The 17,245-nt window shown below is 34.7% G+C and overlaps 9 protein-coding genes across 9 annotated transcripts; 6 read left to right on the top strand and 3 right to left on the bottom strand. All coding sequences in view use genetic code 12, as the record gives it.

Moving 5' to 3' along the window:
* Positions 1-26: 26 nt before the first annotated feature.
* On the bottom strand, positions 27-1,211 carry J8A68_001339 (uncharacterized protein; the record flags this gene model as incomplete). The annotated part of the gene is made up of 1 exon (XM_049404983.1): positions 27-1,211. One exon carries the CDS (start codon positions 1,209-1,211, stop codon positions 27-29), a length of 1,185 nt encoding a protein of 394 aa, XP_049265515.1.
* Positions 1,212-2,034: 823 nt separating this feature from the next.
* J8A68_001338 (protein kinase activating protein) lies at positions 2,035-4,146 on the top strand (the record flags this gene model as incomplete). The annotated part of the gene is made up of 1 exon (XM_049404982.1): positions 2,035-4,146. One exon carries the CDS (start codon positions 2,035-2,037, stop codon positions 4,144-4,146), a length of 2,112 nt encoding a protein of 703 aa, XP_049265514.1.
* A 431-nt stretch (positions 4,147-4,577) lies between these two features.
* Positions 4,578-5,954, top strand: J8A68_001337 (translation elongation factor EF-1 alpha; the record flags this gene model as incomplete). The annotated part of the gene is made up of 1 exon (XM_049404981.1): positions 4,578-5,954. The coding sequence occupies one exon, from the start codon at positions 4,578-4,580 to the stop codon at positions 5,952-5,954; it is 1,377 nt and encodes a 458-aa protein (XP_049265513.1).
* A 183-nt stretch (positions 5,955-6,137) lies between these two features.
* On the bottom strand, positions 6,138-7,946 carry J8A68_001336 (uncharacterized protein; the record flags this gene model as incomplete). The annotated part of the gene is made up of 1 exon (XM_049404979.1): positions 6,138-7,946. One exon carries the CDS (start codon positions 7,944-7,946, stop codon positions 6,138-6,140), a length of 1,809 nt encoding a protein of 602 aa, XP_049265512.1.
* Positions 7,947-8,906: 960 nt separating this feature from the next.
* J8A68_001335 (uncharacterized protein) lies at positions 8,907-10,232 on the top strand (the record flags this gene model as incomplete). Its single annotated transcript, XM_049404978.1, has 1 exon — positions 8,907-10,232. One exon carries the CDS (start codon positions 8,907-8,909, stop codon positions 10,230-10,232), a length of 1,326 nt encoding a protein of 441 aa, XP_049265511.1.
* Positions 10,233-10,928: 696 nt separating this feature from the next.
* ANT1 (Ant1p) lies at positions 10,929-11,984 on the top strand (the record flags this gene model as incomplete). The annotated part of the gene is made up of 1 exon (XM_049404977.1): positions 10,929-11,984. The coding sequence occupies one exon, from the start codon at positions 10,929-10,931 to the stop codon at positions 11,982-11,984; it is 1,056 nt and encodes a 351-aa protein (XP_049265510.1).
* Positions 11,985-12,477: 493 nt separating this feature from the next.
* Positions 12,478-12,915, top strand: RPS23A (40S ribosomal protein uS12; the record flags this gene model as incomplete). Its single annotated transcript, XM_049404976.1, has 1 exon — positions 12,478-12,915. The coding sequence occupies one exon, from the start codon at positions 12,478-12,480 to the stop codon at positions 12,913-12,915; it is 438 nt and encodes a 145-aa protein (XP_049265509.1).
* Positions 12,916-13,376: 461 nt separating this feature from the next.
* Positions 13,377-14,666, bottom strand: J8A68_001332 (uncharacterized protein; the record flags this gene model as incomplete). The annotated part of the gene is made up of 1 exon (XM_049404975.1): positions 13,377-14,666. The coding sequence occupies one exon, from the start codon at positions 14,664-14,666 to the stop codon at positions 13,377-13,379; it is 1,290 nt and encodes a 429-aa protein (XP_049265508.1).
* A 256-nt stretch (positions 14,667-14,922) lies between these two features.
* J8A68_001331 (uncharacterized protein) lies at positions 14,923-15,972 on the top strand (the record flags this gene model as incomplete). Its single annotated transcript, XM_049404974.1, has 1 exon — positions 14,923-15,972. One exon carries the CDS (start codon positions 14,923-14,925, stop codon positions 15,970-15,972), a length of 1,050 nt encoding a protein of 349 aa, XP_049265507.1.
* Between the last annotated feature and the right edge of the window lie 1,273 nt (positions 15,973-17,245).

Raw genomic sequence — 17,245 nt, 5'->3', positions numbered from 1 at the left:
AAAATATGTTGCAATTGTTTATACGTCTATAACTTACTATGAATCTTTCTATCACCTAAGAATTCTTTCATTCTATTTTCAAATAAGATCTTCTTATAATCAGGTCCAAATTGTTTCAAATAATCATAATCATTTGGTTTTTGATTGTTCTTATAAGTTTCAACAACAAATTCATTGATATAACTAAGAATCACATTTGGAGATTGAGCATGCATATTGTGAGCGTGTCCATGTAATACTTGAAGTTGAGCTGAATGAAGCCTTTCATCGACGATTTGTTTAATAGTATCTGATCTTTCTAGGAACAGAGGACTATTCTGAAACCAACCCTGAGAATGAACAAGTTTACAAGAATAAGTTACTGGAATGGAGAAGTATTGATTGTAATAGGAGATGTAATCGTTATTCCCGTCATGTTTTAATAAAACCGTTTCATAATATTTATCACGTTGATATCCTTCTGGAATTTCATCCTCAACCATATTCTTCAAAACAACGGGATCAAACATTTTATAAAATGATTTCGTAGTGAAATGATCATATACTTCATCATACCAGTTCTTGCCCGGTGGGATATCGAAATTATACTTGACAAACCCCCTATCATACCAATTTCTTTGTAGAGCAATAAAAGAATCATTAGCTTCCGGAGTATTGGCACAAACAGGATTAACAAGAACCGAACATTGGAAAAGGTTAGGTTCATTAGCAGTAAGTTGAATAGTCAAGAATCCTCCCATAGAATGTCCCACAATAACATTAAATGCATCCGGATGTAAAAATGCCTCCCGTTCATGAATTTTAGTAATCATAATATAATCCTTTACCAAATCATTCCAATCACATACTTGTCCTAATTTGTCCCTGTTGGCATATGCTGAATCTCCCATATTGGCATGATCAGCAGCTATTACTGTATCGATATACATATCCGGAATAAGGGAATACATGGTATATAATTGATCAATATGATAATGCCACAATCCTTTATTCATCCCATTTCCATGAAGGAAAAGGAAATTTATTCTTTTAGCTCTATGTGGTATAGTCTTAGTTGTAACATATTTTCTATAGGCAACTTTAAGTTGGTAATCTTCAACAAGTGAACTTGGTTCTTTAAGTACGACTGAGCCCGGGGCACGAGGGTTAGCAGCATCCTCAACTTTGAGGGTATATTGATAGTAACTTGAAGTAGCTGGGGTCAAAGGCATGTTGATTTTCTATCTTTTGACACGTTAAGTCGTTTTTCTGTTATGAAAGATTTGGGAGTGGATATCAGCGGATTTATATAATTTTTCAAAATGTTTGGTGGGGCTAATGGATTTAAGCTCGGAAATGTTGCCTGTGTGGGGATGCACTATCTGTCACACCACAACCGTTAGTCTAGAAGCAAAAAAAATGCGGGAGTGAGACTTTAACCGAAGAAAAAAAACTTGGTCCGAGGAACAATAAGCTACGGAAACATGCACTGCACAATTTAGATAGACCTATATGCTGTCTCGCATCAATATGACTAAATTAGACTGGGGTAGTGTGAGTTTTGTGGTTAGTTTGCTAGTAGGAGTACTTCTCTATTAAGAATAATTGTAATCTTTGCGGAGTGCTGTGAAAACGGCTGAAATTGCTTGTTGACCGGATATACACTAAAGATTCCCGAACTTGAGTAATAAGGAAATTAAGAAGAGTTTTTCATGTTTTATCAGTACTCCCTGTGTCATTCAATGATGATCGGGTCTTACTAAAGGAAGTTTTTCAGTTATACAGTCAAATCTTAATATGTCAACAATTTGGTGTCGGATCAGAAATTTCACGTCGCATCTTCTCGTCGCGTGAGATTGTTGATTTTTCTGAGTTTGATCTGGAACAGGAAGCCAAAACATCGCTAGTACCGCGACTCAAATAAATTCTAATACAACTCATCGATAGAGCAATACACTACTCATATCCTCATGATATAATTATATATACTTCATACACGCGTCAGAATACCTTAGATTTCTAATATCACATATTACCACAAAGAAAACAAAAAGCATGACAACACGAAAACCACTTTCTGGCAAAACGTTTTGTTTTACAGGAACTGAACTAGAAGAACGAAGAGAATTAGAAGAGAAAGTTGAAGCATTAGGAGGAACGTACTATAGCGATCTAATGAGTGATGTGCATTACTTAGTTGTGTCCGAACGATATACCAGTAAATACAATTTCTGTATTCGATATCGAGTTAGAATGGAATTCATTGCCCCGGAATCAATTGCTAAATTACATAAATATTGGATTGATGGAGAAGAAGATGGACTGGAAAATTTAAATATTGATAACTATATCTTACCCATATTTTCAGGTCTACAAGTTTGTTTTGGAAGATTGGATTTATCTTCATCAGAAGTGTCAAATTTAATTGATTCTTGTGAGTTTAGACATAAAGTTAGTAATGAATATTTTAATCCTAGGAATTTGATGGCCCTAGTGAAACAAAATGGTGGAATCGTTTCGGAGAACTTAACCCATGGAGATGCTTGTTTTATAACTACCGAAAGAAGAGGGAATAGATATACAGAAGCAGTTAATCGGAAAATGCCAATTATACATCCAATTTGGATTTATGATAGCATTATTCGAGGGGGGGCCATGCGCTTTGAAGATTATTTAATCAAGAATGATCCAGATGAAGTTTATCGTGATGGTTGCAAAGTCTGGGACTTAGTTGTGAATCAAAAGAGAAATATGGAACAAGCTAAACGGTCATTATTAACAGCATCAACAACTGCTTCTCCCACTGAAGTGGAAGTTTCTAGAAAGATAACGAAAAAGAAAAATGGTGTCCAAATATGGAATTCTATTATTGAACATACTAAAAAGAACACTAATAAACTAATACCCGATAAAACCTGGGATGATGATGCCAACAGTGATGACGAGAATGCAAACAGAACAAGTTCTGCCGTTAGTATAGCAATCTCCAAAGAAAGTGAGAAACAAGATAAAGTTAATCAATTGTTTTTAGGGTTCAGTTTTATGTTAGTGGGATTTACTTCACGTGAGTCCAGTATACTAACGAAGGCAATTGAGAATTTGCTGGGTGAATTGACTACTGATAGTGATGATGATTCAATTACACATATCGTGATACCTGCGCTGAAGGGATCACAATCAAAACTGATGTTAAGTATCTTACCTCACGGAATCAAGCTGAAGATTGCCAATGGACTTGTCAAAATCGTAACAGAATGGTTTGTGGAGAGATCGATGTATTATAAAAAAGTCATGACTGACAGATGGTGTTTTCCAATGAAAGGATTAAAGAAATCAAATAAACCATTCAAGATTTGTATTTCAGGTTTCACCGGAATTGAACAACTACATATTGAAAAACTCATTCAATTCTTAAATTTTGAATTTTGTGAATCATTAACATCGGAAAGAGATTTATTAGTATTGAATATTAATTTATTTAAACCGGGGTTAATTAAGAATTCACCAAATCTTTTCAAGTATAAACATAAAGATATCATCAATTGTCCGACATATCAATCAGGTTCCTCATCTTCTGTTTCATTGATTTCTTCCAAAAATAAAATAAATGCTGCAAAAAAATGGAAAATTCCAATTGTTTCATTGGCATATCTTTGGGAAATTTTAGAATTGCTGCAAAATTCAAATACGGTGGTTATGCCAGATATTCTAGATTTACAATGGTGTATATTTGCACCTGATAATTATAGCAAACCGAAGTCTTTATTAGAATATGTTAATAATTTAAGTGAACCAACAGGAGAAACAGATACTCAAGATATTCCAGCTGATCAGGGGATCCCCAACAGGAAGAAATCTTCAGAAGATGATAATGATAGTCTAGTTAAATTACCATCGCCAAGAAAAGGTAGACTGAAACAAAAGTATGGAAGACTAGTTGGTCGTGAACATACAGAATCCATGACTAATAAAATCGCTCGTGAAGATAATAATAGAGATAATTTAGATAATGATGTTAGTAATATTGACGAAGATCCATTCTTATCACAAATAGGATATCAAGATGCAGAATCATTAAGAAATGAAGAAGCATTCTTAAAAAAGTTGGAAGAAAGGGAACAAGCACAAGAAGAAACTCGTAATCTTAGAAAGAGAAGAAAAAGGTAAACAAAAATAAAATTGGTTGCAAGAAAGTTTGCAGTAAATAGTTTTGTGTAATTAGAAATATGTAGTAGGGTTGTAGCCCTAAAGATCAATTAAATTTAGTGCACGTATATGATAATTAAAAAATTAAACAATTCATTTTAATGAAATGCGCACTGTAAAAAATAAATTTTAAAAGGGATGAGAGGAAATAAACAAACAAAATAATTATTACCATTTTGGCTTACAGTTTCTTAGAGAGAGAGAGAGAAGCTCATAGAACGAAAAAAAAAAAAATCATTTTTTATTTTTTGGCTGGTGGATGAAAATTTTCGCTCTGCATTTCAAAAATTTAGAACACATCATGAAAAATGTAAAATTTATTTTCCTCTTTTTCTTTTCTCTTTCTCTTCTTCTTCTTCTTCTTCTTCCTTCTGTATCATACATTAATCAAAATGGGTAAAGAAAAAACTCACGTTAACGTCGTTGTTATTGGTCACGTCGATTCTGGTAAGTCTACTACCACCGGTCACTTAATTTACAAGTGTGGTGGTATTGATAAGAGAACCATTGAAAAGTTTGAAAAGGAAGCCGCTGAATTAGGTAAGGGTTCTTTCAAGTACGCTTGGGTCTTAGATAAATTAAAGGCTGAAAGAGAAAGAGGTATCACCATTGATATCGCTTTATGGAAGTTCGAAACTCCAAAATACCACGTTACCGTTATTGATGCTCCAGGTCACAGAGATTTCATCAAGAATATGATTACTGGTACTTCTCAAGCTGATTGTGCTATTTTGATTATTGCTGGTGGTACTGGTGAATTCGAAGCTGGTATTTCTAAGGATGGTCAAACCAGAGAACACGCTTTATTAGCTTACACCTTAGGTGTTAAGCAATTAATTGTTGCTGTTAACAAGATGGATTCCGTTAAATGGGACAAGAACAGATTCGAAGAAATTATCAAGGAAACCTCTAACTTCGTCAAGAAGGTTGGTTACAACCCAAAGAGTGTTCCATTCGTTCCAATCTCTGGTTGGAATGGTGATAACATGATTGAACCATCTCCAAACTGTCCATGGTACAAGGGTTGGGAAAAGGAAACCAAGGCTGGTAAGTCCACTGGTAAGACTTTATTAGAAGCTATTGATGCTATTGAACCACCTTCAAGACCAACTGACAAGCCATTAAGATTACCATTACAAGATGTCTACAAGATTGGTGGTATTGGTACTGTGCCAGTCGGTAGAGTTGAAACTGGTATCATCAAGGCCGGTATGGTTGTTACTTTCGCCCCAGCTGGTGTTACCACTGAAGTCAAGTCTGTTGAAATGCATCATGAACAATTAGTTGAAGGTGTTCCAGGTGACAATGTTGGTTTCAATGTTAAGAATGTTTCCGTTAAGGAAATCAGAAGAGGTAACGTTTGTGGTGACTCCAAGAACGATCCACCAAAGGGTTGTGATTCTTTCAATGCTCAAGTTATTGTCTTGAACCATCCAGGTCAAATCTCTGCTGGTTACTCTCCAGTCTTGGATTGTCACACTGCTCATATTGCTTGTAAGTTTGACACTTTAATTGAAAAGATTGACAGAAGAACTGGTAAGAAAATAGAAGAAGGTCCTAAATTCGTTAAATCTGGTGATGCTGCTATTGTTAAGATGGTTCCAACCAAACCAATGTGTGTTGAAGCTTTCACTGATTACCCACCATTAGGTAGATTCGCTGTCAGAGATATGAGACAAACTGTTGCTGTCGGTGTTATCAAGTCTGTTGAAAAGTCTGACAAGGCTGGTAAGGTTACCAAGGCTGCTCAAAAGGCTGCTAAGAAATAAGCAACCACAACTTCCTTGTGATGTCGTAGTAGTATATATTTTATTTTTAGCTTATAGTATAATGAAAAGAATTTTTTTTTAATTAAAATCACAATAATCCATTAATGTAATCTTGTATACTGTAATTATTTTTATTAATACAACGTAAAAGAGTATCTACTTATGCTAAACTATAACTCATGCTTATATCAGCACAGCTTGAAATCCTTTCCCACTAACCACCCCCATCCAATCCCCTCTCTCACCTCTCCAACATACATTATTCACCTCCAAATCCTCTTCATAAGCCAACACCGGCATATCAATAATCGACCCACCACCACTACTACTCCCATTATTACTAGCATCATTATTCGTCGGAGTCGCAGTTGTTGTCGTGGGTGTAGTGGCACTTTTCAACAGATTACAATCCCACACCAAGGCCTGACAATCATCACCACCCGTCAATAAATAATTCGAACTCGGATGATATTTAATCAGATTTATCAGGGCATGATTTATCCCCCCCAAGGATCCATCTAGTGTCACGACTGGCAACCCTGGCATTCTCATGTCGATGATTATGACCTGGTTGGAATTGATCCCAATGGTAGCGAGATGATGTTGGTCGATATTGGAGGTCGAAAGACTGATTAACGCTTTCGAGTTCCAATTTGAGGAAGTATTGGTGGTGGATGTGCTTGTGGTGGTGGATAAGGCGGGGGGTTCATAGATGATAGTGGAGTGTTCTAGGGATCGGAGATCGAATACTCGCATTGAACCATCGTTACCTACTGATGCAAAGACGTTGGTTGATTTATGAATGAATTTAACGTCGAATACTTCTGAATCATGGGCTATTAATTGGGTCTTAACGGTGGCGGTATCGGTTAGATCATCGCGAGGGTGGGATCGATGAAGGTCCCATACTGTACAGGTTGTGTCGACACTGGAGGTGATTAATATATTTGGATCAATCTTGTTCCAATCGAATGATGTGACTGGGGGATAGGTGTTGACGTCTTCGGTGGTGGAGGGTTTTTGGGATGATGATGACATGGAAAGGGAATTGGCACTTGATGTACAACTACTAGTGGTATTATTGGCTAATGTATGAGTTTGTACTAATGAATATTTCTCCGTTTCTTCATCTTGATTCAATTTATATAATCGTAATACTTCACTTGATGCTGCCAATCTTTCCCCTCCATTGGTACCACCACCATTTTTTAACATTTGTGGATCCCATTGGAGATGAGTTACAGGATAATCAATTGAAATATCGGCAACTCGTTGAAAATAAAACCCTTCAACTATATCATCGTCAAAGTAGTGTTGTTGACCAGTGCCTATATATGACATATCTTGAGATATCAATGTTCCTCCCGGGGATGACACATTATCCATAATATCATTATTTATCGAAGATGAAGTAGTTGACATTGACCCCGATGCGGCTGAACCCCCAGATATACCAGCCGCAGCAGCTGCGGCAGCAACTCGACGATTATATTCATGTTCATAACTCACCCCATGAACAATCTCAAGTTTATTTGTAAATCCTTCTTTATATGTTCCCAAAGCAATACAATCAATATCAGTACCTGATAAACAAGTCCAATCGGTAGCAAATAAAGGATATTGACTAAAATAATAGGAATTTCTTTCTAATGGGGTGGTATTACTAGTTGTCATCAAGGAAGGGGATGTGGATGTGGGTATTGGGGGTGTACTTAATAAATTATTATTTGTGGTTGAGGTTGGGGTTGACCCACTGGGCATCATACCGGTTTTTATAAGTTGTGGTATTTGGTTTGCACTTGATGATGATGATTGAAATTGTGCTCGTTGTTGAGAGAATGGGGAATGCGGTCCTCCTCCTGTTGGATGTTTTGAAGAAGATGATGTTGTGCCTGATGTTGTGGTTGACATTATGCCGTAAGATGCTGGGGAATAAGATGGTGCGCCTGTTGATATTGAACTTCTTTTTGATCTATTATTATACCAATCCATAATATGTACGTATATAATGCAAATAGGGCAGTGTAAAGTTTGTGTTGGCTATACGTTGGTATTTTGTTACTCTTATTAAAGAATAAATCCAGTATGTGTGTGTTGTTATTGTATTATCTTGTTTTAAATGTTGGAAAGAAAGAAAAGGTTGGAATTGTGTTGAAATAATTAAAAAAAATGACAACAGAAAAAAAATTAAGGGAGAATGAAAGAAAGAGACTGAAATTGTACTTTGTATGTAATTAGGATTATGAGAAGTTACACATGAGATTAATAAGATACGAAGAAAAAGAGTATAAGAGTTGGTTAATACAAGTTGTAATTGAAGATAGAGATAGATACGATACAAGGTAAGTTTTGTTTTTAGGATATTGTTAAGTTCTCCTATCAAATACCCTTACCAGTATGAGTGACCATTCCTCGTAGATTAAATCTAAACTGTTTATGTGTAATTTTTTTTTTCACCCCAAATAAATAATTCTGAAAATTTTAATTTATTTTATAATTTTAACCCAAAATTAACTTAACCCATTTACTTTGCAATTGAACTTATTCTTCTAAAGCTAAATTAGAATTTTTGGATTTTCTAGAGATTATACTAAATTAACGAATTAGAATTCGATTAGACTGTTTGATCAATCAATAATGTAATCTTCATATATATTCTCATATCTCAAGGCTATTAACATAGCTCTCACATATATCTCTTACAAAATTTAACCATCGCTTGATAATTGTGTTGATATTGCAACCAAACCCTGAAAACCAAAATATAAATTAGAAGCCACCAGCTGAAACTCGACTTAGAAATTTGTAAGTTGATTGTAGAAAATCACAAGGCAATAACAACAACAATAGGGAAGGTTGTACCCCATAGAGAACCAGAGGAAAAAAATGAGACAATAAAATATCGTCTGATATCTACTTCTTTATAGACTCATCCCAAATCCAACCCACAGTATGTCATCAAATCATATAACAACCGATGTTCATAAACTCATAGCCCATTTCTTACAAGAAAACAACTATCCAGAAACATTAAAACAATTCGAATCAGAACATGGATCCCCCATAGAACCTCATAAATTAATCGATGAATCATTAACCCAAATAATCAAAGATCGTATCAATTATAATAATCTCCTCCCAACCCAATTCGAATCACAAATAAAATTAGATGATGGATATAAGGATGATCAAATAGTTGAGATTATTAAGAATCAATTCCGTCATTGGATAAGTCCAAGTCCTATTCATCGGGAGAAATTAATTGATCTTGATGGATTAGTGATTAGTTCAAGTTATTCTAATGGATTGGTATATTTAAGTACTAGTAGTTGTAAAGTATATGTACTTGAAGAAGGGGGGAATTTATTTATTCATCATACGAAATTCCCCGTGGTTATTAAGAAGATTATTCCATTAGATGGTGGGTTATTATTGTTTGTTGGTATGAATGGAATGTTTTATTTGAGTGAATTGAAAGATGAATATGAATTGAATATTATTAGTGAGTTTCCGGCACATACTAGACTAATTGTTGATGCGAAATATATTAAGTTTAATAATGTTGATTATATAATTACTTTAGGTTGGGATTATTATTTACGATTGATTAAATTGGAAGATAAACAGTTTACAATCTTATCAGAAATTAAATTAACTCAACAAGGAACTTGTTTAGATGTTATTAATTATGAAAATCAATTGGTTATAGTATTAGGGAAATTAGAAAATACTTTGTTGGACGTTTATACCACCACCAAAGAAGATAATCAATTGAAATTATTATACAAGATATCATTAAATGATGCTGAATTTACTTCATCAAGTTTTTCACCAAGATTTATAACAATTCAATATATCCATAATACAATCCCCATGATTGCAATTGCAACTTCTCATGAACCTTATATGAGATTAATAATTGTTTCATTAAAAGAAATTGATCAAATACAAAAAGATAATCAAGACGAGCCACCCATCATGAGAAATCAAATTATCAAAAATATAAATACATTATCACCCCAAGATAAATATTCCCAACCAATAATAGCCTGGAGATTAATTAATCCAAACAGTCCCAATCATCCTAAAAATAATGGGATTTGGATAATGGGTGATGATGGAATTATAAGAGGTGTTGATTTATTGAATGATAAATTAATAATTATATCTGATGCTCATCAAGGTAAAATTAAAGAATTTATAACTTATTTTAATCAAGATTTTAATGAAAGATTAATTTCTTGTGGTGTTGATCGAGAAGTTACTATTTGGAAGTAGAATACACAATGTGGAGAGAAGGATGTTTTATGTAACTCGGCATTATAAGGTTATACTAAATATTGTAGAATGGATTTTTCTGTGGGGGTAAGATGGAGGGGAATTGTTTTTTTTTGGTGGTGGATCTTAGCGGGATAACGTTTCCATTTTCTATTCCCTCGGTTTAAATTATTGTGGTTTTTCCAATTTGAGCCACTTGCCGATAAAAAATAATTTAATCAATTTGTTACCTCGGGCCCTTGTACCTAATAATTAATAAGCCGATTGCATTATTCAACCAATTGGAAGTTATTTGATTTCAGATGTTTCTTGTATATATACATATAAACACAAATAGATAAATATAACACTCTTTATAAATTCCCCTTGTATTCCTCTTGATATATCGGTTGTAAAATCTTTGTTGTTGCTGTTGCGTTTTTTAAATTGAATTGCAAAAAAATTATTTTTTTAATTTATTAATTTTTTTATTTCCCCATCAAATTTTTGATTTATCCGAGCTTATCTTCACCAGAATTCCTAAACATATAAATTTCACCCACTCCCACTTCTTTCCGCAAATTAAATACTCTAAAACTATAAAACTACTTTAACATCCTCTTGTAACTTATTCAAGAATTATTCATTTCCCAACCAACTAACTTAATTATCTTTATTTATTAATTTTTTATTCGGTTCATATTACAGCAATCATAAATGTCATTAACTCCATTAGAAAAAGCAGCTTCTGGTGCATTAGCATCAGCTATTGCAAACACCTTCGTATATCCATTAGATTTAAGTAAAGTCTTAATTCAAACTCAAGTTAAAAAGAAGGCGCCTAAGAGAAAATCTAAAGATGAATCCGGAATCCCCACTCCACCATCTGAATCAGATTTAGATGATTCAGTATATCAACAAACCATGACCAAAGATCAAGAATTAAAATATAAAAACACCATAGATGTTTTAAAGAAAATATATGCCAAAAAGGGTGTTTTGGGTTGGTATCATGGATTATTTACCACTGTTTGGGGATCAGCAGTACAAAATTTTGCATATTTTTATTGGTATTCATTAGTTAAGAAAGTTTATGCCAATTTATATAAACATATCCCCAATCATAAACCTTCAACATTTATGGAATTATTATTAGGTGCTGTCGCTGCAGCAATTTCACAATTGTTTACCATGCCAATTGGGGTGATTACAACTCAACAACAAACTGATAAACATCATAGAACATTATTACAATTGATTAAAGAAATCTTGGCCCAAGATGGTGTTACTGGTTTATGGAGAGGATTAAGAGTTTCCATGGTTTTATGTATAAATCCTTCAATTACTTATGGATCTTATGAAAGATTGAAATTATTATTATTTGGGACTAAACAATTCTTAAACCCATTGGAAAGTTTTTCAATTGGTGTATTGGCTAAATCAATGGCTACTTTAGCTACTCAACCTTTAATTGTCTCCAAGGCAATGTTACAAAAGAAATCAACTCCAAAACCAAAGAAAGAAGGTGAAGAAGAAGAAGAAGTTGATGAAGAAGATATCAAATTTGATCATTTCACTCAAGCTTTGGCTCATTTATGGCATACTGAGAAATTCAGAGGGTTATATAAAGGTATTGCACCTCAATTATTAAAGGGAGTTTTCGTGCAAGGGTTATTGTTTATGTTTAAAGATCAAATTGATATGTTGTTTTTATTTTTATTGGCTTTAATTAAAGGTAATAAGGCAGGTTCCAGACGTAAGTTAACTTTATAGTTTTAGTTATTTATTCCCTTTTGTAATTATTGATATTATAAACATATTTGTAAAATTTGATTGTACCTTTGTAGTTTAAACAATTGATTTCGCGATTTTGCAGCAGGTCACCACTCTACAGAGAATGAACTAGAAATTAGAATCTTTAGATTTTGTTAGCGATTAGGGCTACTGCCCTTGTCAAAAAAGCTACACGTGATTGTATTATACACACTTACATCCATTCATCAATATAAAGTGTTTGACCCAAGTACACGCACATATTTTTCTTTTTTCTCTTGCTAACAAATTTTACAGTGGGTGAGATCACGTGCGTCTATGTCTCTCTCAGAAGTTACGCTCACTCTCCCCTTTTGTCCCCTAACAATCATCACCCAATTCAATCACCAAAATCTTACTACCGAATTCCACTTTTCTCATAGAAAAAAAAATTTTCATACAATTTTCATTTAATTTTCTTTCTTCTTAGTTAACGAAAGACAAACATTTCAATATGGGTAAAGGTAAACCAAGAGGTCTTAACTCTGCTAGAAAATTAAGAGTTCACCGTCGTAACAACAGATGGGCTGATCAAGCTTACAAGGCCAGATTATTAGGTACTGCCTTCAAATCATCACCATTTGGTGGTTCATCTCATGCCAAAGGTATTGTATTAGAAAAGATTGGTATTGAATCCAAACAACCAAACTCCGCTATTAGAAAGTGTGTCAGAGTTCAATTAATCAAGAATGGTAAGAAGGTTACTGCTTTCGTTCCAAATGATGGTTGTTTAAATTTTGTTGATGAAAATGATGAAGTTTTATTAGCAGGTTTCGGTAGAAGAGGTAAAGCTAAGGGTGATATTCCAGGGGTTAGATTCAAGGTTGTTAAGGTTTCTGGTGTTTCTTTATTAGCTTTATGGAAGGAAAAGAAGGAAAAACCAAGATCATAGATTTTTCACTACTACTGCCATTACTACTTATATGTTTATATTTTTTTCATTATTCCCATATAACACAACATAGAAATAAATAATTATTAAGTTTCAGAAGAGTTTTGAAAAGAGGATTTTGAATATGAAAGAGATAAATATTTAAACAAACAGAGTGGGATTTATAGTTTTAATTTTACGAAGGAAATTCAATGTACATTTTTCAAATATTTAATATCAAACTACAAGAGGATTCCGTTCTACCAACTACTGTGTTGGTCCTTTTGATTTTCACAAGGGGATTAGACATGTGGTTCTTCTCTTTTTTCTAATTAATTATCGAATGAATTGTGGATCTGTAATTTTTAGAATTTTACGAACTCCCAGAATTTCAAGTGACATCACCGAACGTTTCTACAAGAGAAGTTGTCTTATCTATTAAACGTACATTTAAAACTACAAAACTACAAGAGAGAGACATCCTAAATACCTAACCCTCTACCTTCAATAGAAGGACCACCTTTCTTAGAAATCTTCTTCTTAACACTCATCAGAGTCAACTTTTGATTAATCCTCTTAAATCTTTCATCATTACCCGCAGATCTAGATTGTTGTCTTCTCAACAAACTAACATCAACCCTAGGGGCAATCTTATAAGCCGCAGTTCTAGCACTTGGAATAGCTGCCCTCTTTCTTCTTTCGGCATTTTGTTCATATAATGTCTTTGCTTCTTGATTACGTTTATTACCACTTCTTGCACTTGCCAATTGATTTGAGAATCGACTTTTTGCATATTCATGAAATTGAATTGAACGATCTTTATAAGAATCTGATTTGTTTAAGATTGGTCGAGTCCAATCACCAATTAATCTATCTACGATTTTCTTTAATGCGGGTTCGGTACGTTTGGAACGTTGATAAAAGACTAATACTTTCCCAATATTTGATGCGATTAAATGATCAGTCTTAATTGGTAATTTTTCCAATGCATAGATTAATTCCTTTTGGATTTGATAAGCGGGCATACTTGCATCAGGCAATGGTTCTAACCATAATCTAACTGCTTCTAATAGATTATTATCCAAGATTGAAATTGCTAAATCTGCACGCAGTAAAATATCAGTCACATCTCTTAATAATTTTAATTTCTCAGTTGCGATTTGTCCTTGAGAATTTTTTTCAACATCTAAATTGGCAGCTTTTATCATTAAGTCTTTTAAATGATCGATTTTATCATCTTGCATTCTTTCAAGATCATCTTCGTCGGCTTTTCTTCTTCTGGTGGATTTAGAACTGATGGCTGCATTCATTTTTTCTTCCAACAACATTCGTTTTCTCATTTGTGGATCAGAGTGAATGTTGGTGTCTCTGGATCCAAACTCTGCATTACTGTCATCCTCGCTGTTGCTTCTTTCTGGTCTGGAGACGGCTGGTCTGGATGTTTCTCTTGAAGTTGGAACTTCAGGAGTTGATTTCTTTGCCTTTCTTACAATCTTCTTCTTGGTGATTTCTTTACCTTCTCCCAGTTCTAATTTATGTGATCTGATAGAACTATAGATATTATCATCTTCTTCATCTTCATCGTCGTAGTTTTCTTCATTTAATGCATCTTGTGGTTCTTTTTTAATGGATGGTGTGGTGGTTTCTGGTTCAGATGATGGGTCTTCTGGTTGCTGTTGTGCTTCTTGTGCTTGTTCTTCTTGTTGTTGTTCTTCTGGGTCAACTCCATCCAGTGGAATATTAGTGAAGTCTCTCAATGGATCGTCACTCATGATACTTGTGTTTCTTGTCTTTGTATTCAAATGATATGTCAATTCGTTGACTCAAAAGATTTTCTGGTTTTGGTTTTGATGATCAAAAATTGGCCATATTCAATGTCGCATAATGTCGTGTTACGCAATGTCTTACTTTTGAAAATTTGTTCAATCGAAATCCCAAAATCCTCAAAATTTCAAACATAGAAACGGCAAAAGTTGGTTGAAGCTCAAGTTTATTCCAATCAAATTAACAAGGGAGGGTAACTTAACTATGTCAAATTACATCGGTAAGACCATCTCATTGATTTCTAACAAAGGATTACGTTATGTTGGTTTATTAGATAATATCAATGCCGAAGATGCAACCGTTGCCCTTAAATCAGTTCGTATGTTTGGTACTGAAGGTAGATTAGCTGCACAAGGAAATCCAAATTTGGAAGTGCCTCCAGGGAATGATATTTATGATTATGTTGTTTTTAGAGGGTCTGATGTTAAGGATTTGTCGGTTTTGGATATACCTGTTGATCAAGTTAAGCCAGAGGGACCAACTGCTGGATATTATGCTCCTCCTACTATGCCGCAAACCGCTGCTCCTCCCGTTAGTGCTGGTCCTACTGGATCAATTCCACAGAGTGCTCCAGCTACTACTACCACTGCTGCAGCCCCAGCTCAACCGGCTGCTGCTCCAGGTCCAGGTGCTGCTGTTCCAAGCCAAACTGCAGCAGTCCCAACTGAAACTGCAACAGAAAAATCTCCAGTTTCTGGAAAACCACAACCAACCAAAACTGAAAAACCACGCGATGAAACTCCAACCAAAACAACCACCGAAGAAGTTGCCGACGCCCAACCAGGATCAGAACCAACAGCTCATCATTCCCCACGTCACCATCACCATCACCCCCAAGCTCGTCGTGGTTCCGCCGATTCTGCGAAACATAAAGGACCAGACATCCCAACTGAAGAATTCGATTTCGAACAAGCAAATGCCAAATTCCTGAAGGAATTAGAACAAGAACGTGAATTGGAACATACCGGCTACAACAAACTGGCATCATTTTTTGACAATATTTCGTCATCGACTGAAGAACGGAATAGTATGAGATGGGCGGAGGAGAAGAATTTGAATTTGGATACGTTTGGTGAAAGTTCGTTGCATAGACGAGGAAGGGGTGGATATCGTGGTGGTAGAGGTGGATATAGAGGTAGAGGTGGTAGAGGTGGGGGATATAGAGGTGGGAATTGGAGAGGAGGTAGTGGAAGTAGAGGTGGTGGAAGTAGAAATAATACCAATGATTATCATAATAAACCTGAATGGGCTTAGAAGGGTTTCTATGTTAACGAATTGATTTATATTTCGGTGATTTTTATTTGTGTAGAGAGAGGTGGGTGTAAGTATAGTATAGTATTTTCTATTTCGGATTTAATAAAAAAGTAAATTTGCATAAATTAGAGAAGAAGAGGATGGAAGTTGAAGTGTTGGCTCGCTGTAAATTAATGTCAATAATGGCCTCGTCCACACCATTTTGTAGGTTTAAATACAAGATATACATAACTATTCTATTAGAATACAATAGAAATAGGTATTCGCAGTCATTTTTGATCCATCCCGGCGCCTCTTGCCTGGTTCCCTGAAGGTATATTTGCAAGTAGCTTATAAGTTAATATGGAGTTTACAATCTCCTGTGTGATTTTTTTGTAAATGTTTCTATATGTCTTAATGTCTAGATTCTTTTTTTTTTGTTGTTGTTCCAAATTTGCAACACAAATAGATTGCAAAAGCAAAAAATTAGAATCCTCTTCTTTTCTTCTTTACTTTTCACAAGCATGTTAAGTCAAATTCAACCACATTCATTATTCATCCTATTCATACAATCAATTAATGTCCATTGTCCTGTTTATCATCATCATTGAAGCATTTCCAAAACAAAATCCAATTAATTATCCCTCAATCTGTTCCATATTCCATTAATCATTGTTATTAAATCAAATCCACAACCGCCATCATATCAGAACATAAAAGATCATTCTTGAAAATCAACACGCAGATGTGGAATCAGGGATGATGCAATTTGGAGAGGGTTGGGCTGGATTTCTCGAATCGGTTAAATCCTTTCATACTGAATTAGTCGACTAGCTAGCGGCTAGTTTGTGTGATGGATTTTTTTGTCTGATTTCAGGGAAGAAGACTTGACTTAATCTAGATTGTTGACCTGGGTGGATTAAACTTTCCATTCATTTGAATTATCCGCGTGGGCAACTGTTAATTACTATGAGGAATATTATGGGTACTGGGGGCTAATTTTTGGGATTATTGGTGCTTTGCACTTTCCATTCATTTGAATTATCCGCTTGGGCAACGGTTAATTACTATGATGGATATTATGGGTACTGGGGGCTATTATGGGTTTCTGTGGGTTATTACGGGTACTGGGGGCTATTATTGGGTATACTGGTGCATTGCACTTTCCACTCATTTGAATTTTCCGCTTGGGCAACGGTTAATTACTATGATGGATATTATGGGTACTGGGGGCTAATTTTTGGGATTATTGGTGCTTTGCACTTTCCATTCATTCGAATTATCCGCTTGGGCA

This window comes from Hemisphaericaspora subhashii (assembly GCF_019202705.1).
Source record: "Hemisphaericaspora subhashii strain CBS 10753 chromosome Unknown scaffold1, whole genome shotgun sequence".
In the NCBI taxonomy this organism is placed as follows: Eukaryota; Fungi; Ascomycota; class Pichiomycetes; order Serinales; family Debaryomycetaceae; genus Hemisphaericaspora; species Hemisphaericaspora subhashii.
Note: the sequence above shows the minus strand (reverse complement) of the source record. Positions and strands in the feature narration are given on the sequence as shown.